At 36.9% G+C, this 21,783-nt stretch overlaps 1 protein-coding gene across 2 annotated transcripts in view; it reads right to left on the bottom strand.

Annotated features, from left to right (window-relative positions):
* The window catches only part of ELL2 (elongation factor for RNA polymerase II 2), a 74,815-nt gene that overhangs the window by 30,751 nt on the left and 22,281 nt on the right, over nucleotides 1–21,783 (bottom strand). Inside the window, exon 3 of one of the 2 annotated variants that reach the window (XM_045999193.1) lies at nucleotides 773–894. In XM_045999193.1, coding sequence (XP_045855149.1) covers nucleotides 773–894 — 122 coding nt within the window. Of the gene's footprint in view, nucleotides 1–772; nucleotides 895–21,783 lie in introns of those variants that run through there. The other variant, XM_045999194.1, reaches the window with a different exon arrangement.

Below are 21,783 nucleotides of genomic sequence, written 5' to 3'. Positions count from 1 at the left end.
GATCATGGCCTGGGACACTTTGGGCCAATTTCAATGTTCTCAGGATGTTAGGGGTTCTAAGGCCTTGTCTTTATCCAGGGGCAGGACAAACTCCCCCTACTCAAGGGGCCCATTCTTTAATCAGAAACAACCACAGCAAAGACAAGTCAAACAAGTAGCTTATTGTTTACAGAGGACCTAAGTAGATAAGTGTTCCATGGTACCCTGGGATATGGGTGTATAGTCTTGTCTTCCTCCCTCCTTTTTTTGTTGTATTTTTTTTTCCCTTTAAAATTAGAAGTTACTGTTCTACTGGGGTAAATTTCTAGTTTCCATTATGCTGGGGAAAATCTATCTTAAAACAAGGCTTGCATAGGGAAGAAAGAAAGGGATATACAAGATACACGTTTTTTTTTTTTTACTCCTTTACTCTGAAGTGTGAACGCTAAGTATATAATAAGGCACTCTTATTTAAATACAGTGAATAAAAACTTTAAAAAAATTCTTAAACTTGCATTTAATTAAAAAAAAAAACAAATTTTTTATAGATAAAAAATCTATACCTTAAAAGTTCTTGAGGGCAAGAATTTTAAACTTTTTATGATTATATCCCACAGTGACAAATCTGTTAGCGCATAGTAGGTACTCAATATTTCTTAATAAAAGAGCTCTATAATTCAATTCATAAACGTTTATGGAATGACTACTATACATTTTATTGTTTAAGTGAAAAAAAAAAAAAACCTGAAAGAAAAATTATTCTCCCTTCAGCATTATCTTGAAACATACTTACCTGGAGAATGTTTGCTGGATGCAGTCAAAGCTGCCCTGAGGGTTGTCTTTACCCACATTTGACAAATAGAAGTTAAAGGTATGCGCTTCATTGGGGGGATCATTTTTAGGAATTTTGACAAGCTAAAGGTAGGGAAAAAGAGAAACATCTCAAATTATATATTTGACAAACAATGATCTAATGATTGACTTAACTGTTTTTCAAGTGACACTCATTTTATAGGCAAATCCTCTTGAGCATTTAAATTACCAAATCATTGAAGGAATCAAGCATGTATGCCTAAAAATCAAATCATTCATTTCCATTTTCTACCCTTAAGTGTCAATAATCACTTCTGATCAATAGTTTATCAGAGGAAACCACTTCATTTCAAACCAGCAAATGATTATAGTTAATACAAAACAGTTATTAGTGAATTTTCTAAAAAGTGAAAAGCTTTTCCTCTTTAGAGCTATAAGGTTCTGTCTCTGGCTGGCATGCCCCCCTCCCCACCCCCGCCACTGAATAGCTTCTAGATACTTAAATGATCTCTGGGACAGAGACTATATCCCAAACTTCATCCTCTTACTATATACACATTTCATTTTCATTTTTGCTTCTCTGAGTACAGTTTTGGAGATGACTAGCAACATAACGTGAATGCCATAGTTACATTCATAGCAAAACGCGGATGGGTATTTCTCCATGCCTTAAGATTCTCCCACCCTCATACTTACAGAATGGGGTCAACAACCTGGAGAGAGGATTCTGTGTACTCTAAGGCTGAGCCCATTACAACACTGTGGAAAAGGCAAATGTTTTTTATGCTCTTACTCAAGGTCTAGTTTTTCTATATCAAAAATGAAAGGATGGGGTTGCTCTAGATCACAGAGCCCCTGTATTAAGCACATTTTCCTGGTACATACTAGGATCTCACTAAACATCTGTGAACAAATGAACTGAAAACTTCTCACTGTCTTTCAATGGTTCTACCCTTTGCAGATCCTAAGACCTTTCTTCCCTTGGGTTTGCAGGGGCTACCGTGGTTTTAGGTGATAATTATGAAAAGGATTCACTGGCGAGAATATAAAATATGACTTCCTGCTTTTCAGCCCCCAAATACACAGTCTTAGCAATTCAGGAGATGAGTAGGAAGTGGGGGGTGGGGCGGGGGAATGTTTCCCAGTTCTCATTCTTTCCCCACCAAATCCGCCCTTTCCATTATGGTAAGGTGAAGATTCAGAACTAACTGGTTGCCAGACAGACAGATATTTGTGAATGTGCTAGTAAGCATAAACACGTGTCACTTCTGCTTGGTCAGGAAGGACCCCCTGCAAGCAACTCTGACTTGCTCACTAAAACACACCAAGCTTCTGACCTGAGGAAGAGAATTTTGTTTGAAGCTACCAAGCTACCAACTCCCTGCCACCCCACCAAAACTAAAAACAAAAAAGTAAAGAAAGGTAAGAAAGGAGATAATTTGCAATGTCTAGTGCACAGCAGACATGTAATAAATATTGAAGGAATGAATGAAGTAGAAGTAAGTCAAAGAAAAACACCTTACTTATATGGGGTAGAAATAAATCAAAGAAAAACATCTTTTCAGAGGAGATTCAGAAAACACATATAAAACTTGAGAGGTGGGGTGCCTGGGTGGCTCAGTGGCTTAAAGCCTCTGCCTTTGGCTCAGGTTGTGATCCCAGGGTCCTGGGATTGAGCCCCGCATCAGGCTCTCTGCTCCATGGGGAGCCTGCTTCCTCCTCTCTCTCTTTCTCTTTCTGCCTGTCTCTCTGCCTACTTGTGATCTCTGTCTGTCAAATAAATAAATAAAATCTTTAAAAATAAATAAATAAATAAAACTTGAGAGGCCAAATTTTACCAAAGATGTTGAGTATTACATTATTATACTCCATAGAGCCCCCGTTGTCTGTGAATTTAAACTATCTCTGACTCTTTTTAAGTTAGTTTCAATTGCTAGGGTGATAAGTTTCTACACTTATTATCTACTTTATAAATTATACCTTTTTTGTTCCCTAAAGTTACTTTGATTTCTCAAATTTCACCCTAGTTCTAAAGTGCTGGAACTTTGTGAGCAAGTCTTAATTTATTCTGGGAGGACTCATCAGGCTGTATTACTGGGTGTGCAAAGTGAATGCCTAGTTGGCACACATACACTAGTGAAACAGAATGCTGTGTTTTACTTCTTAATTCTGTATGGTATGGGAGAGCAGGAGCCAAAGGAATGCTGTGTGAGATACAAGGGAACAAGAAGTCCATCCTCAGGCACTGAGTGTAACAGCACTCACTGACATTTGTCTACTTTTATATTTTAAAGAATAGCAGGGTTCTGCTGCTAGAGAAGGATTGTGCCCGGTAGTTAAAGCCTCCTTGAAGACCTAGGAGAGAAGGTGGATAGGTAAAGACAATGTGAACACCTGAATGGAAACCTCTCCTGTTCTAACTCACTTAACTTCCATTTTCCTTCCCCCTTAACCCTCACAACAGATCTGCGGAGCCTGGGCGGGGAGATTTTCACAGTGGTGACAGGCTCATCTGCAGGCTGGGTTCTGGTTTCACTTGAGGTCTGAAGTCCTCGTTCCTGTGCAGCTTAGGTCTGGGAAATGCGGAAGTACTTCACCCAGCAAAGTATGGAAGACTGTCCCTTTTGGGAGATTCTAAATCGCATTTTTAAAAAGTGGAATCGTAGAGTTTTTTCTATCTTTATTTTTAAGAGTGACCAGACTTTTTACTCAAATTCTGTAAATGTCCAGTATTCTTTCACTAAAAACTTTTAATTATAGCAATTCTCAAGCTCAGACATATACTAAACAGAGCATTTCAGGGAAGCTCTTACCAAACCTTTATAATAATTAAATATAGATTTTTTCCTTTCTCATCCTCTAAACTGTGATTCTTCTGAAGTAATGCTTATAATTTTTAAGGTGAAAAATTATCTTCCTGGGGTGCCTGGGTGGCTCAGTGGTTTAAGCCGCCACCTTCGGCTCGAGTCATGATCTCAGGGTCCTGGGATCGAGTCCCACGTCGGGCTCTCTGCTCTGAAGGGAGCCTGCTTCCCTCTCACTCTCTCTGCCTGCCTCTCTGCCTACTTGTGATCTCTCTCTGATAAATAAATAAAATCTTTAAAAAAAAATTATCTTCCTATACATTTCAAAAAATTTTAAACACACACAGTGTCTTGTGTAAATCTGGAAAGTTCAAAATACAAAAATATCTGGTATGCATTACTGTGCACACTCCTCAAAGTAATAGGGTCTGGCCTGATGGTGGACACAGAAGGTTTTCATATTCTCTTTTAAAGTGTCTTGGAATAGAAAACCAACCAACCAACCAACCCTACAGTCATTTAAAAAGTATCAGAAACCAAATAGGAAAGAATCAGATTAAAAAGGAAGTTAAAAAGAAAAGCACACACAACCCATGCCATATCCCCACGGAAGTGTTTAGAAGCATGTGTTACACATAGATCAGAACAGCTGCTCTCAACAAGGGGAAATTTTGCCTCCAGGGATGTTTGATCTGGGTGGGTGCTTTTGGCACCTCCTGGTGGGGAGAGATACTGTCCAACACCCTCTAGTGTGCAGGACAGCCCCCACAAAGAAGGACTACCATGACATTCTAAAATGTCAGTAGGGCCAAGGTTGAGAAACTATGGATTAGAAACAGATGTGGGTTGGGGCGCCTAGGTGGCTCAGTGGATTAAAGCCTCTGCCTTCATTCAGCTCAGGTCATGATCCCAGTGTCCTGGGATCAAGCCCCAAGTCGTGGGGCTCTCTTCTCAGCAGGGAGCTTGCCCCCCATCCCCCACCCCCGGCCTCTCTCTGCCTACTTGTGATTTCTGTCAAATAAACAAATAAAATCTTAAAAAAAAAAAGAAAGAAAACAAATAGACGTAGGTCAATCTCTTGGAATAGTCAGAGAATTCTGACCTCAGTGACTTCTGAATATTAATGAAGTAGAAGGAAAAATAGTATCTTAAAAAAAAAAAAAAGTCCCAATTAGTATCAAATGGAAGGAACAGTTTTAAATTATTTGCAACACTATTCCATTTTTAAAACTTCTGATCATAAAACAATCGAAGGCAAGTAAGGGCACCTGCACCATACTTAAAGTAAAGAGAGTCAGAGAGAGAATGAACATTTAAGTACCTACTGCAAATGAATTTCTGCAACTTCCAAACATGATGAGGTCAACAAATAAGCAAATAACCAAAACAAAAACATAATGAAAGGTAAGAAGGGAGATAATTTGGGACCCAAAGGTGAATCTTGATGTATATCATAGTATTTCTTCCAGCTGTGGAGCTGCAGTGGGGTTGGAGGTTAAGGAATGATGACAAAACAGAGTTCTGGGTTTCTGTGTCACCTTTCCTCAGTGGTTTTCAGAGCAGCACCAATGCAGATGGTACAGCCTGGCTTAATTTCAGGCTTTTCCTGTAAAAGATCTCAGAGCAAGGTGTTGCCAAGCAACTTTTACATCTTTAATATCTCAAAAGCTTAATTTATACTGTCTATAGACTGAGTATGTCTCATCTCCTGCAGGTAGTATAAATTAGATACAAATTTTATTTGTATCAATAACTATGCTCTAAAGAATGAAAAGGATGTAGGAAGGAGCTCTTACGTTCACTGCTGGTAAATCTGCCTAACAGTTCGGCCCCCATGGGCAGTAAAGCAAGAGACTTAATGAAAAGAGCAGGTTGTGTAATGACAATTAGGGCAGGTGGGGGTGGATAAGTGGAAACTAAACTATGGGGTACCTCCTAGTGGACCAGAGCCTCTGGGACTGTTAAAGGCCACAGCTACAGTGGGACTAAAGACCCTGCCAAATCTAGAGCCATTTCAGAGACTAGACTTTCAGGGGAACTTGGGGATACTCATCACTCCTCTCTCTGATATATAGGAGCCTACTGCACAGCTTGTCTAGATAGTGAACTTGTAGTTAGTTCTTTATTTCAGAATGATTACAGAGCATTTTCTTATGAACTGGCCTTTAAATTTAGGAAATATGAACGGGTGGGGGATGAATGTGAAATGACTATTACTGGGAGCCCTAGCGTCAGCTTCTGGGGAATGAGGAAAAGAAATACTGAGGTCTGATTTAGAAACAATCTTGGAAGAGCATCCGTTTGTGTGACAGGAACTTCTCAATTTTAATTATAGTATTGTAGGCTTTTCCTGCAGGTCAGTGGAATGCCATTATATTTAGGGAGACATGGTCTACGTGAAATTTTTAGTTAAATGCCTAAAGAATATTACTTAAAAAAATTATCAAAGACTATGATTCCAAACAGTTTCTTATTTAAGACAAAGAATATAAAAATATGCCACCATATTCTGGGCAATTGGAAAAGTAGATTTTAATTTTCATTCCAAAAATGGGGGGCTAAAAAATCAAAGGCTTGGGACCACAATCCATAGCCCACCTTCCAAATTCCAGTCTGTCTCTGATAAAAAGCTACAAAGTTTCAGAAAACTTCCAGACATTTATAATTAACATAAACACTGTATACCAAGATGTTTAAGTCAAAACTTCTAATTATTCTGAGATACAAGCTCAGGCATACAGCAATGGAATACTGTCTAGAAGGTCATTTCAACATCAAGTCACAGACCTCCTATTTACACAAAGACGTAGGGCAGTAACACAATGTGCACACTGCTGCAAATTTTCATGCAGACATGCTAACATCTGCTTAAAAGGCACTGGTACCTTTTTTTTTTTTTTAATACTTTATTTTATTTATTTGTCAGAGAGAAGGAGAGAGAGAGAGAGCACACAGGCAGGCAGAGGTGGAGAGAGAAGCAGGCTCCCTGCCGCGCAAGGAGACCATGCGGGACTCGATCCCAGGACCCTGGGATCATGACCCAAGCTGAAGGCAGCGGCTTAACCCACTGAGCCACCCAGGCATCCCCACTGGTACCTTTATAGCAGAGGTTTCTTACCTTTGAGTACTCTGTACTCAATACTGGATTAAGGTACACGCTAGATGAAAAACAGGACCATCATGATTTTTTTTTTTTTTGCATTTATTTAAAACGAATGAATGCTTTGTTCTTTTGTGGGTATTAACAAATGATTTAAACTCTTCCAACCTTGGTGATTATAGATGCTCAGTAAGATGCTCATGGCCCAGCAGTAACACAGTTGGATACACCTCTTGGGTGATTAAAGCAAACCCATAGTTCTGGCAGGCCCTTTCAGATCAAATTAGTTGAATTTCTTCATTTTATAGATTAGGAAAACAGACACTCGATTGCTCAAGATTATGACTATTTAAAATTGCAACCCCTGTGCTCCTGACCCCCTGACCCTGCTCCATGTTTGTCTAAAACACTTAGTAACTGTACTACTTATAGATTATGTTTACTGTCTTTCTTCTCTGACCAGAGTATAATCCTTGGAAGGACAGAGGCTTCTCTCTAGTTTGTTCCCTGAATATATCACCAACATTTCAAATACTGGGTGCCATGAAATACTCCATACATGTTTGTTGAATGAAGGAAAATGTTGACTAATGCCTGAGCCACAACTAGAACTAAAGTACCTGCTTTTTTTTCCACCAGTATTTCCAAAGTATGCTGAAAATTTTCTTTCCATGAAAAGGTTCTATCCTGAAATAAATTTGGGAAATGCCAGGAGAAAATAATAACTATCTTTGCTTTGTAGGCCCTTTCATATTGAATAATAGTTTCCCATTTTATAAAATCTCAGAATCTACCTCCTCCATTTCTCTAGTATCTTAGGGGACTAGCTGGTCTTTTAATACTATATTACTAATATTTCTATTATTTCCCTATATATATTCTATATGCCTTAGCTAAGATTAAAAAAAAATTGCTACCAACATTTAAACATTAGGATTCTCTGTTTTTCTTAAACCCTTTCTAAAAGAATTTTAATGAGTCTATGGTTTCCTAAAAATCTAAAAAATTCAGTTTAGCTACAGAAATATATTTGCATGTACTGTTCCAGAGTTAAGGGGCAGAATGAATAATCTAGAATCAGAACAGAAAACAGAAACCTCAACCTGAAACCCACAAGTCCTATTTTTCAAACCAGAGAGGCAGTTATGACTTTAGGCCTAACATTATGGGTTAGGGGAAGGAAAAAAAGCCTGTCAGATCAACCCAGATGTGAAAACCAACGCCCGGGTGGATATGGAGGAGTAGGGAGGGGAGGGAGGGGAGGGTATAGTTCACTGGCAATAGAAAAAGTATTAGGGAAATCAGTAACAGCTAAATAATCCTACTGACATGGAATAGCAGGGGTTGGAGAAGATCCCATGCATACTAGATAACATCTGAAATACTCACATGATAGATACTGTACTGAGGAGAGTAGTGCAAAATGCTAATTTTATCTAGCACAAAGAGAAATATTGGCAGTTATCCAAAAAAATTCAGGCCATGTAACAATTAATATGAATAATTCAGGACAAAATAAACCCATTTATTTCCGTCTTTCTTGCTCTCTGTCAAGATGTTATAGAAAAAAATAAAGTAGAATAGCTTTCCTTATTATTCTTCATATAGCTGCTTCAGATCCAGTATTAGAATTTCTTTAAAAGTTCTTGATGAAAGGGTAGAGTAGGCCCATATTGAGCTTTCCTGGTTCTATTACTTCTGTGGGATAGTCTTTTTTTTTCCCTTTTTTCTTAAGATTTTATTTACTTATCTGAGAAACATCGAGAGAGAAAGAGAACAAGCAGGGGAGGGGAAGAAGAAGAGGGAGCAACAGGCTCTCACCTCAGCAGGGAGCCTGATATGAGACTCATCCTAGAACCCTGGAATCATGACCTGAGCTAAAGGCAGAGCCACCTGTGCCCCTGTGGCATACAGTCTTATTAAAAAAATCTTTCCTGAGAACTGCATTCTCATCTCTAATATATTCTTTTAAATTTATGGCCACCTTGGGGAAAATATCATTGACAGGAACATTTCAAAACTTTATTTAAATAAAGTTTTAATTTAATTAAAATTTTAATTAAATTTTAATTTAATTTAATTAAAATTAAAATTAAATTAAAATTTAATTTAATAAAAATTTTAATTGGTTACAAGTAAGCAACATATTAATTGAGTGCCTACTATGTCTACATTTCTGTAACACAATAATGAACAAAAGCTACAAAGATCCCTGCCATTACAGCACGTATGTATAGAAATCCAGGAACGAGACAATGGTGGGTTGGATCAGGAGACAGGGAGAAGTGGAGGGATTCAGGATATATTTTGTGGATAGATACAGCAGGATTCCTAGATATACTGAGTGTGAGGAATGAAAAAAAGAGAGAAATCAAGGATGACACCAAGGTGTTTTTCCCTGGAAGAATGGAACTGTTTTAGAGTATGAGTGTGCATGTGTCTGTGTATATGTGTGTACACATACACATATGTACATGTACACATATATTCATACACACATATATGGTATCTTTGATATATGATGACTACCTTAATATAACCCAATTCATATTATCTAGGTGCACTAAAATACAACTGACCAGTGTTGGTTTCACCAACTAAAAAGAGGCTTCAAAGTGAGTTTTGTTATGACTCATTTTTTAGCTTCATGGTTAAAAATTTAGAACAGACCAGGTGGCTGGGTATAGTTGGGTGGTAGCTGATTATTTCTAAGAAGAAAGGGGGGATGACAGTTATTGGCAGGGGAAAGATGCAAACAGCAGGTACTGGAGATACTGTATGATGGAAAAGGTAAACAGACTATGCAGCATAACAGAATAGAAAATTTAGATTTAAAAATGACTAAACATTGAGAAAAGTCAAAGAAACTTTTAGAAGAAAAGTGAGAGAATCTAAGTTTTTTCAAACTTCATGGCTGGGCTAATCCAAAAGTCCTTCTTTGGCAGCAAAAACTAAAATCTCCCACTGAGTTCTAGAACTCTTATCATAAAACTGCTTTTTCATTTTCCTCTTATTAACCAGTCCCTTCTAATATTTAAATATATTCTACAGAATCAAGGCCTATGTATAAAAGAATTCTCATCTTATCCCTAAATCTGCCCACCCTCCCACAATGTTTATCTCCCAGTTAATAAACCACCATTTATCTAGTTACTGAGGTTATTGGCAGCCTAAGGAGTCAACCTTGACTCTTCTCTCTCTCACACCACCCACATCCCTCAATATCCAGATAATCACAAGGCACACTGCTTTTACTTTTTTTTTTTTTTAAGATTTTATTTATTTATTTGACACACAGAGAGAGATCACAAGTAGGCAGAGAGGCAGGCAGAGAGAGAGAGGAGGACGCAGGCTTCCTGCTTAGCAGAGAGCCCATGCGGGGCTCAATCCCAGGACCCTGAGATCATGACCTGAGCCGAAGGCAGCGGCTTAACCCACTGAGCCACCCAGGCGCCCCTGCTTTTACTTCTTAAATGATCTCTCAAATATATGTCCTCATCTCTATCCTCTGCTTTGGCTCAATATCACCTTTTGCTTGGACAACTTGTCTTTCAGCCTCTACTTTCCTCGGTTCTCGAGCTCCTTCTTTTAACCATTTGGCTGCCAAAGCTAGTTTCATAAAATGCCAATCTGACCATGTCATTTCCAAGCATCATTTATTTCTTCGTGATTCTCTCCTACCACTCATCTACCACCCAATCTAAGCTTCTTAATAGGACATATGAGGTTCCTTCCCAACAGACCTGGCCCTCACTCTCCACCTTGTATTTGATGTCCCCACTTCTTGCCTTGGCTTGTGCTAACTTACCCTTTATTTAAGACTCAGCTCAGGAGCAGTTCTCTCAGGGAGTCTTTCCTTCTCCAGTGCGGTGAGTTTCAAGCTCCTTTTCTGGGTCTCCACAATCCCCTGGGCTCACCTTTAGTGCTGTCTTTACTATACCGCGTGCTAAAGTACTGGCTTATGTATCTTCTGCCTCACTAGTTAGTTAGGGGCAAGGACCATGGTCTTACTTCCATATGTATCTTGAACACAATAGATACCTAACAAATATTTGTTGGATCCTTCTCACTTGGTACTAGATCACATTCATTTAGATGAAGCCTTATGCCAGGGAGACTAAAAAATTACAGATGTATCTGAAATAGATCACTATAGCCTGTGGAAAACCAGAGCTCCCCGGAGCACGTGAGCTCCCCGGAGCACGCAAAAATAAGTAACAAAATGAAAGAAGGAAAACAAAAAAGTCCCACACAGCTGCATGCTGTGTGGTACAAACATCAGGATGAGAAAATTTCTGACCTCTCTTGTACTATGTTTAGCCCTGAAACCCAGGCCAAGTGGCTGCCTGGATTTGTGGAACTTAAATTTACATTATACATTTTTCTTTTTAAAAAGTATCCTCATCTTTATTAAAATATTCACAGAATACTTTGTCCTTACCAAATTCCATTTGAAAATATGACTAACTTTAAGACCATTTTGCATTTTAAAGAACTTAGGGAGACCGCACTAATTCTAAGTTTAGTAATTGTCTTGGTCAAGTAGAAAGCAGAATTTTGTTCAAAAAAAAAAAAAAAGATTTGTTTCTCAGAAACAAAGCCCAAACCCGAATTCTACAAGAAAAAAAGAAAAGAAACTTAAATATAAATGTTACTTTCAAAATTCATCGCCAATCTTCTCTCCTTTTTGTTCTCCTGGAGTCTTAAGGAAAGCACTTTTTGCAAATGTCAGGAGGAACTGCTGCCAAAATGTGAGTGAGAATAGAATTCATGAGTGGCCATCAGCAACAGTTGTGTAAGTCTAGAGGAGACTGGTACTTAACAGATGTGAATCCTCAACATCAATATAAATTGCTAATAGTGGCCAACGCCCTGAATTTCGCAGAACACATGGTTTTATCCCAAACCAGTCAACGTTACCGTGAAAACTCATTAAGTTCAAAAACATAAACAATATCAAAGTCTGAGGGCTATTTTCATGTAGATTTGGAAGTATCTTCAACTCCTAATTCTCTCTTTTTCAACGCCAAGAATAGTCATATATTTTTTTTAAGCTAAATCTTTTTCAGAATAAATCTTATGGGAAAACCCACCAGGTATTACAGGCAGAGTCAGCATTGCTCTGGTTGAGGAAAGGAATGATGAGGGACTGGGACTACTGCAGTAGCCACTGTGGTGACATCACAGAATCCCCAGGCTCTGGGGACCCAAGACACAAAACCAAGGCTCTATGCCAAGGAAAGAGAAACAGCAACAAGATGTAGAACAGTTGGGGGCTATAATTTTATTAATTAAATTTTAGTCACATCTTTAATGACACTGCAATAGAGTGTACAAAATATAAATTCTTATGTGCCATTTTTTGAAGAGAATTAGTGCCAAATATTTGGAGGATACGAAAGATAAAAAATGGTGTTCTGCGTCTTTGTTCTCTTTGCTCTTTAAAATTTTTTTTTTATTATTGGATCCCTTTGTATCTCCATTTGTAAGGTGGATTTCCTCAAGTTTTTGAGAAGAGAAAAGTGGAACTCTTTTACACACAGAGGAAAAGGGAACAGTGCAAACAGCGTATCGAGTGTGCTACATAACGAGTTCTGGAGCATGCTGCCCAGTTTCCGACTTGGTTCTGGATTCTACCATCTGTGTTACCTTGGGCAAATAACTTAACCTTTTTAATCCCCAGTTTCCTTATCAGCAAAATGAGGATAATGATATTCACCTAACAGGACTGCTGTTAAATTTTAAAAAATAACCCTTCTAAAGGTGCTTGGCACAATGTATGGCCCACAGTATGTGTCCCAAAATGTTCGCTCTGGTGATGTAAAGACACTATTGGGGAGCTCCCGCTCTGATTTTAGCTTGTTTGATGCAAACACGTATGTAATGATGTATTTGATTTTTGAAGTAATTTTCAAATGGCAGAGACATATAATAAGTGTCCTGTGGATCATCAAAAGCTGATAATACTGAGAGAGAGAAAAAAAAAAGCTGACAATACTTATTTTGAATCTTTGTTATTTACAAAATTAAGAGACTAGAAACCTTCAAGGTCAAATTTTAGCGTTAGCTTAAGTATGAGTCAGAGAAACTATCTGGGAAAACAAACAGCCAAAAAGACTAGCAGTATTTCTAAATGTTTCAAACTCAAAGTACAGAGAAATTAGGTACAAGAACAAATCAGCTACAAGTATCCATGGAAGGCTGAAAAATTACAGATGCCTGCTGCTACCCTAGAAGGGGAGCAAATACTGCTTCCCTAGTGCCCTCTCTGTTAAAAATATGCTTCCTTCAGAGCCCTAGATACTAGCTGCAGCACAACAAAGAAACAAACAGAATTAAGAGGTCTCATGAACACAAGGATTTTGTTACTTGAAAGCTTACAATCTTCATAAATTCAAACAGTATTTTAAAGTTTGTAGGGATTTTTAGTGTCAAATCTACAGGAAGCCCTAAAAAGGAATAAAGCCTATATAGTATTTTAATTTTTTATGGATCTCTTTCTAAACACCTACCCTGAAAATACATTTCTGAGATGGGGTCCATTTCATAAAATTTAGTTCTGTTCAATTTGCATAAGTCAGATTCATGTGCTAATTTTCTTCGGGACGCTAAAGGAAGTAAAATTATTTAACGTGTAAAGCTATTGATATACTACTGATATATACAGTGCATCAAGAGCTAAATTAGAAACTGCAGCTCTGATTTCTTAGAGACTTAGCGGTCTAATGTAAATAAGAGGAGCTGTCAAGTCTCTTAGATAAATTGATTTATAATTTTAAGAAATACTGGACTAAAAAGATTCATTTTTAAGGACAGTATGTTCGAGCTATTGGCAAAGCCATCAAACATGCCTTCAAATAAAGGAATATAACTTGGCAAAGAAAGGGCCAAGACTTACCCTTTGCCATGAACAATGGACAATTAATGACTATATCTGAACACTGAAACTATATCAAGTAGCAAAATATTTTTATCCCCTTGCCAATAATTTACTGCACTGCCCCCTAAAAAAAAGATAATTCATATAAGCAGATTTCATGAAAATCTTGCAAAATATTCTCTTAAGGAAGACCAGCATCCAAAGAGGAGAGAGGAAACTCAAAAGCACTAAATTACTATGACCATCAGCAGTGGTAAAGAGAAATGGCAAAACAGTAAAATATATACAAAGAGAATTAAGAGTAATTATTTTAAAAAGTTAGAGGAATAGGGGCGCCTGAGTGGCTCAGTGGGTTAAGCCTCTGCCTTCAGTTCAGGTCATGATCTCAGGGTCCTGGGATCAAGCCCCACGTCAGGCTCTCTGCTCAGCAGGGAGCCTGCTTCCTCTTCTCTCTCTGCCTGCCTCTTTGCCTACTTGTGATCTCTATCTGTCCAATAAATACATAAAATCTTTAAAAAAAAAAAAGTTAGAGGAATAGAGTAGTTACTTCAAAGAAGGTCCTTGAATTACTCAAATAAAATCTTCTGCCCACTATATTGGGAAAAACACATAATTAAATGAAAAACTCAAACCACTCCTAGTAATATCAGTGGAGACAGTAAACATGACAATACTTCAACAATGTCTTAAATGCATTTTACCAATGCAGACATTATCAAGCAAATCACAATGTCAAACAGTTTTTAAACATTAGCAAATGATTTTTTTTTTTGAAATCAAGAAAAACGTGTATTCAGTATTGGCCAGAGAAAAACATGGGTACTTTCAAACAGCTGTGGAAATAAACAGCAGAGGCTTTCTGAGGGTGGAGGAGAGCATGGGGGAGCAGCAACAGTTATAAAAAAAATTTAAAAACATTCATACTTCTGACCTAGTAATTCCACATCTAGGAATCTAGCCTGAAGAAATCATTAGAAATTAAATAAAGATTTACACACAAGACTTACTGTTAACTGTTACATAGAAACTATGTAAGTAATAGGAGGATTACTAAAGAAAAAAGCAGAATATAAAAAAGCAATAAATGGGGCGCCTGGGTGGCTCAGTGGATTAAGCCACTGCCTTCGGCTCAGGTCATGATCTCAGAGTCCTGGGATCGAGCCCCGCATCGGGCTCTCTGCTCCGCGGGGAGCCTGCTTCCTCCTCTCTCTCTGCCTGCCTCTCTACGTACTTGTGATCTCTCTCTCTGTGAAATAAATAAATAAAATCTTAAAAAAAAAAAAAGAGCAATAAATACGCTGTCACTACAATTTAAAAAATGTATTTGTGAATATAGAAAAAAAAAGACTTAGGAGAAATCCAACAACACTAGCTGGTTTTCATTGTTAAGACATTTATTCATCTTTGTCCTCGTATGTATTTTACATACAATTCTATGATGTACATTCATTAGTTTTTCAATCAAAAACAACATCTTTAAAAAATAATTAGGTTTTAAGTTATCACTATGACATTGGCCTTTCATGACTCAATCACCTTAAATATTTTTTTTAAAAATTAGTAGTTTTTTGGTTTGTTTGTTGGTTTTGTTTTTTACAGAATCAGAAATTGTGAAACATAAGACTATCCAAAGTTAATCCTGGATTCATAATTATCTTATGCTTCAAGTTCTCCATGAAGGAACAGAAACACTACCTTAAAAAAACAAAACAAAATACCAAGCATCCCTAGAACAAAGTTTTTCTTTACAGCCAAATATAAAACTTTTGAATAGCTGTGGAAATAAAGTCAGCATCATCTTACTGTTCAGTGGAAATGGAACACATCAAATGCCACCCCTTATTTCTAGCCTGTGAAGACTGACTTCCATGAATTACTAGCACAAGATTAAGAGAAAACTAAAAAGCATTCAGATTAGTTAAATAATTTCTTGGTATTGATTTGTAGAGTATTACCACATTCGTAAATATGTCTATACCCTACATTCTCAGTCTAAAATATCCCCAATATAACTTACTGAATTATTATTAAACACAAAGCTGTTTAAGATCGTCCCTTTTCTATGGCTAATAAAGTACCAACCCTCATACTGTGGACGCAACTTGGTTATCCTTAATCAGTTTTATGCATTCTGAATTTCATTACCTATAAATCCCTAAGAATTTTAACTTTTTAAATTCAGCTGACTACTACTTTCATTCCCATAATTTGTCCTTTTTAGAGCAGACCCATTCCTAGGGCACACCACAATACCACTGCTCCAAAATGTCAACTGTTTACTCAAAAAGAAAAGTGGCCTTTCCTCTCATATCCTTGTTAACACCAGTAACTCTGCTTGTACCTTCCTTCCAATGGGGAGAAAGATCACAGACGGGGAGAAAACTTTCTTTCTCCATTGATAGATGACAAAGCAGCTCTATCAAGTCTTTGACTAGCAAGATATTTAGCTCGTGTCCAGCTCTAGATAACTTCTTAGACCTGCCTTCTCTATTTTCACTGCCCACCTATTTTTTTTCAACTTTTAATATTTAGCCGTTCTCTTGGATTCTTTATATATCTAAACTTGGTATCTCAAAACATTTATGTGTACAGACCAATCAGGAATGGAAACAAACAAATATACATGTAAAAAAATATCTCATACAGATTACCAGCAATGACATTTGGGTCTAGAGCATTTCATATTTACTTTGTAGGTTTATATTTATGTTTCTATATATTTTCTAAAATTAGTATAATGGTATATATATGTCCTTTACCTACTGATTAATTAGGGAGATGAAATGACAGTTTTAAAAGTTTCTTACTTAAATGGACAGTCTTGCCATTTACCACTTGCATATTTTCTTATACCCACCAGGAAAGTAATATAGCTCTTTAGACATATCTAGAATAACATGACCTATACTTAATTTTTGGTATTTCATTTTGGTAAATTTTTTGTTGCTACCATAAATGAGATCATTTTTACACTGAAATACTAATTGCTAGTGCTTAAGGAGCCAGTTATTTTTTAAAAATTATACTTACCATTTATTGGGCATGTTCCATATGCCAACACATTGCCATGCTCTAACATTTAAGACTTTGGCCTATGTGTTTTGACTTTAGATCAAAGATATAGCCAAAGAAGTGGTCTAACAAACAACAATAACTTCAAAATCCGCACTCATATACATGTCTTCTTACTAGATACCACAGATGAACTTTCTTTGCTCCTGTCTAAAGCCAGTCTCTTTATCAGATACCATTTCTCTAACCTACTCAGGGACATTGCTCCAGCAAATCTTTCCCTCTCTCCTACATACATTATCAATTATTGCTTTCTACTGCGATCATATTCCCATCAATTAAAAAATATCCTGTTTTTTTGGGCAACTGGGTGGCTCAGTCTGTTAAATGTCAAACTGTTGATTTTGGCTCAGGTCATGATCTCAGGGTCAATTGGGAGTTCAAATGCTCTGTGGGGCGCTGCACTTGCGGTGGGGCAGCGGGGTGGGGGAGGGGAAGTAGTCTGCTTGAGATCTTTCTCTCCCTCTCTCCCACCAGCTTGCACTCCAATAAATCTTAGAAGAAAAAAAAAATCCTGCTCTTTCTTTCATTTTGAGAAATGTCTTGTCACACCAGCCACCCAATATTAAGCCAGTGATTTTACAAGTCCTTTCTGAAGTGACTACCTTACTGAAAGAAATCCTAAAGTTTTTTCCTTGTGTACTTGAATTATCTGCAGATACTGGCAAACATCTATTATCCATAGCTTTTATTTCATTTTCTTATCCATTGCTGATCATTATCAGAACAATGCAAAACTACAGAGATGACAGTGGGCATGTGTACTTTATTGCTAACATTAATAAAGATATTTCTATTGTCTTATCATTAAGTATGTAACTGGCTATTAGTTTCATAGAGACTTTTTTTTATCATGCTAAGGAAGAAATCTTCTATTCCCTACTTACTTATTTCCTTAAGTTTTTATTCAGATTTAATATGAATTTTTATCAAATGCCTTTTGGCATCTGTTGAAATATATTCTGGCTTTTGTCATTTAATCCCTGAAGATAAGATGAGAGATCATATTTGAAGTAAATGAGAATAATCTTTATGTGATAGTTATTTCTACAAAATAAATACAGCTGGATGATTTAATGAACACCTATGAACTCACTGTCCAACTTAAGAAATAGAACAATAGCAATGATCTAACCATGTGCTCTACTCCAATCCCTTATGTCTGCCTTTTTCTACCAAACAAAACTACTCTAACTTTTTTGATGATCATTTCTTTTGTTTCCAATAATTTTATTGCATGTGTGTATACCTACAATGTATTAGTTTTGCTTATTATTCAACTTTATAAAAACAGTGTGATGCCATGTGCAGTCTTCTGCCCACTTGAGTTTCCACTGTTATATTATTCTTCCACTGAAACAGTATGCACAGTTTAGTGCCATTATTCTAAATTAGTGTGAACAAAATTTGGCAAAAGGAGCTTTAAATTCCCTAAATGTTGATAATTAAAAGTACTAACACTCATTAGTTAAGTATTCATAAGTCAACCAGTATTTTTAACAGTTGAAAAAAAATAACTCCTTAAATACAGCTTTATATCAGAATTCCATCAGTAAATACACTTTTTTTTTTTTTCCCCTTCTTACTGCTGAACTTCCATGTATAATTAAATCCTGTGAAATGTCTTTTGGAGTTGTTTTCTTGAAAATCCTTTTGGTCCAAACTCCCAGATGCCACTGCCTCCGGGACAGCTCCATCTTGACAGAATGAGAGACGGAGTATTACCTAACCCCCCATGTACAGCATGTCTCAAATAAAACACACCCCATGCCTCCTGCCTCAGTGTGTTTTTCATCTATTTCGGATTTAATAGCCCCACCATCCAACCAAATACTCATCATAAATACAGAGACATCCTTGACTCTTTTCTTCCTTCCAATATAAAAGGAATGACTAAACTAGGGGAGCTACTGGATAAGCATGCTAAAATGCAAATCTGACCACATGAATCCGTGGGTAAAATTTTTTAAATAGATGATAATTTCCTGCAGTGCTTTTTAAAACATAGACTGTGATCCACTGGAAGGTCATGACATTAATTTAATGGATTATGACCAGGATTCTTTAAAATGAAATAGAATATATAAGACTCTACTGATGAAGAAACAAAATTGCGCTGTGAAATTTCTGTTTTAAGCTGGGTGAATGTGTATACCTATAGTGTAGAGGGTTATAATGTAAAATGTTTTTTTCTTACCATGAATTGTTTCTAAATGTTTGAAAGCACCTACTGCAATGGGTGCCATCCAGAAAATAATGAAAGTTGTGAACCTTCTCCTGAGAACAGAATGTATACACACTTATATATCTATATATCTGGACATTCTTATAATGTTCTTAATTATAGCAAACCTAGCTATCGTAAGAAAGCCTAAGGGAAAATATTTTAAAGTTGTGCTTCCCAGACCTCATCATAGACTCCTGGGAAAATTTTTGTAAAGAAGAAGTATTGATCTCCAAGGTGAAATTCAAATTCACTAAGAAAGTGGGAACGTTTGACAAGCCTGCTTACCACTTGGCTCATGCTGAACTATTGGACTGAAAAGCTTTTTCTTCCTCTTTTGATCAGCCAACTCCTGGTAATCCGTCAAAGCCCAGTGCAAACAACATTAGTTCCCTAAGACCTTCCTAACCATTGCTCTTCCTCTTGCTAGTGGGAGAGGTACTCAACAGATGTTTACATGAATGTGAGAATAAGTAAAATGCTTATTGAACATTTATTACAGGCAGGTGGGGATCACTGTAGTGATGAGAGCAGGCTCTGAAATCAGATATTAGAGTTTGGATTAGATTAGATTAGAGTTTAGATTGTAGGCTCTCTGACTGTGTGAGCTTCAAAAACTAACTTTATGTATGTATACATGTATGGTATGTATATACATCAGCAAAATGGGAGTATCTGCTTCACAGCATTCCTGTGAGGATTAAGTGAGAATGATGTGTATAAAGTACGGAGTTCTTGGCATGTAATAAATATTCAATTAATTTTAGCTGTAATCATTGAAAAGTAACTGGAATCTATCAACAAAATAATCGAATAGATAAGTGTTCCTTTATGCTAAATATGGTATTAATTGTAAGACTAGGCAGAGAGATTTGAGACTTCTTAGCCTAATAAGGGCAAATTCATTAGCCTCAAGGCATGTCTGTGGACTTTTGAAGTCTTTAAATCCATAAAACTCTTCTAAACTTGTTTTCAAAACAAGTTACTTTTGTTAAGTAATGGTTTTAGCTTCAAAACTAATTTGAGAACATTATAATTTCATACTTTTGTTCTTTCCAGTTAGATCACAATTCAAGAATGGTTATAAAAATATACCTTCCCTGTAAATTCTCCCGGATTATCTAACATATCGAGCTAACCAAACAGGCTAGTCAAGGGTGGGGTCAGGAAAGAAAACTTTCGAAAAGATTTTATTCAGGTAAAATCTTATCACAGAACACACAGACTGTCTAAATACTTCCACTGCACTGCTGTATTTCATGGACTCTACGATGCCAGCAATTGTTAAGACTATGATTTTATGTACCACTGCATAATATAAAATGCTGACCAACTATGACACAATACTAAGATGCATTTATAATGAGATGCACTCCAATTCCAACGACGCTAAACATTAAATGGAAAAAATCTAGGGCTTTGGCATATTCTGCTAAATTTTTCCTGCTTACTTAAATTTCGACTTTTCTTAGTAATAAAAGTCTTCATAAGCTTATCTTATATGCCTAGAACAGCGTCTTGACATAGTTAGAAGTCAAAAGATACTTAAGTAATGCTCATGGTAAGGTATTAAAGAATGGTAAAATACTATTTTCCAAGCTTAAATAAGCGAGTGCTAATAAGTGACAATTTCTGTAACACTGGCGACTCAATTTCACAAGTTTCAGTTTTTGGTGAAAAACAAAAAGGCAATGCCACCAGTGGCAGATTTTATTGACAAACAGATACTGTCAGTTAGGAACAAGAGCTGGCATTTCAAAGTCCTATTTACCTTTGTCTATACAGTGTCAACCATGGTGCATGGTACACAGTGAGTATTCATGATGCTTGTTGAATGTAGACAGTAGGCTTAACACTGCTAAGAATGCAATTTATGGCCTTTGTGGCTGCTTCAGATTTCAATTACAGTTCCACTGCTGCCTTCTAAAGTGACTGCAGTATGGTGAATGAAGAACAGAGCAGAATGCCCTCAGGTCCTGTTTGTGATCATATTTTGGGAGGCTTGTCCTTTGTAGCCCACACTGAATTTGTGTGAAGGTGTGCTCAGCAAGTACTCTGAGACAGTTTCTGCAGGCACCACAAACAGAAAGGCCAAGTCATCCTCCCACCCTCTGCCCTTTGCACTCTTCCAGGGCAGAAGAGGGGCCTGTTTCCCTGGTGCCTGTCCTGTTACTTAGTCAAGGTGTGAAACAATGGATGGTCAATTTAGCTCACTGCTCTCCTTTAGAAACACCACGGCTAGTTCTCATCCAGAAGAAAAGGAGGGCAGAGGGCTATGGTAGGATAAAATAGACCAACTGGTCAATTTACAGGAGCTTCAAACTATGATTCAATTATTGTTTGAGATAAAATGAGTTTCTACGGTGTCAGCCCATACTCCTGGCCAAATAAGCTTTTATATATATATATAAATTATATGTTATATATTACAGGATATATGAAATTATAATATGTTAGCTATATCCTGGATATATACTGAAGTTAAGTATTTCAAATTAGGCCATTTATTGTCATGGGCCATTATTGTTTGACACCTTAGTAAATCAACACATGGTTAAAGAGTTATGATTCAATGCAAATATTAAAATGTTATCTATACATGTCAACCACTGCAATATTAAAAAAATTAAAACAGAACTGCCATTATAAAAAGATATAATTCTAAAATCTTTCTAGTATTAATTATATTCAGAGCTGAATGTTTAAAGGTAGCTATTAGTAGTCAGCAACCTTTGAGCAGACTGACTAAACACAACTATTGGCAAAATCAGTGGGCTAGCCAAACCAAAAACAACAGGGGAAAGCAGAGTACAGGCATATCATCTACGAAGGAATGGCAGTGCTGGGGATTTATTTTTATCTCTGCTGCTGTTTCAAACGGATAGTTATCTTTGCTTCCCAGGTATCAAGT

Source organism: Meles meles, chromosome 3 (assembly GCF_922984935.1).
Source record: "Meles meles chromosome 3, mMelMel3.1 paternal haplotype, whole genome shotgun sequence".
Classification (NCBI taxonomy): domain Eukaryota; kingdom Metazoa; phylum Chordata; class Mammalia; order Carnivora; family Mustelidae; genus Meles; species Meles meles.
This window is presented reverse-complemented; position numbering and strand designations above follow the sequence as displayed.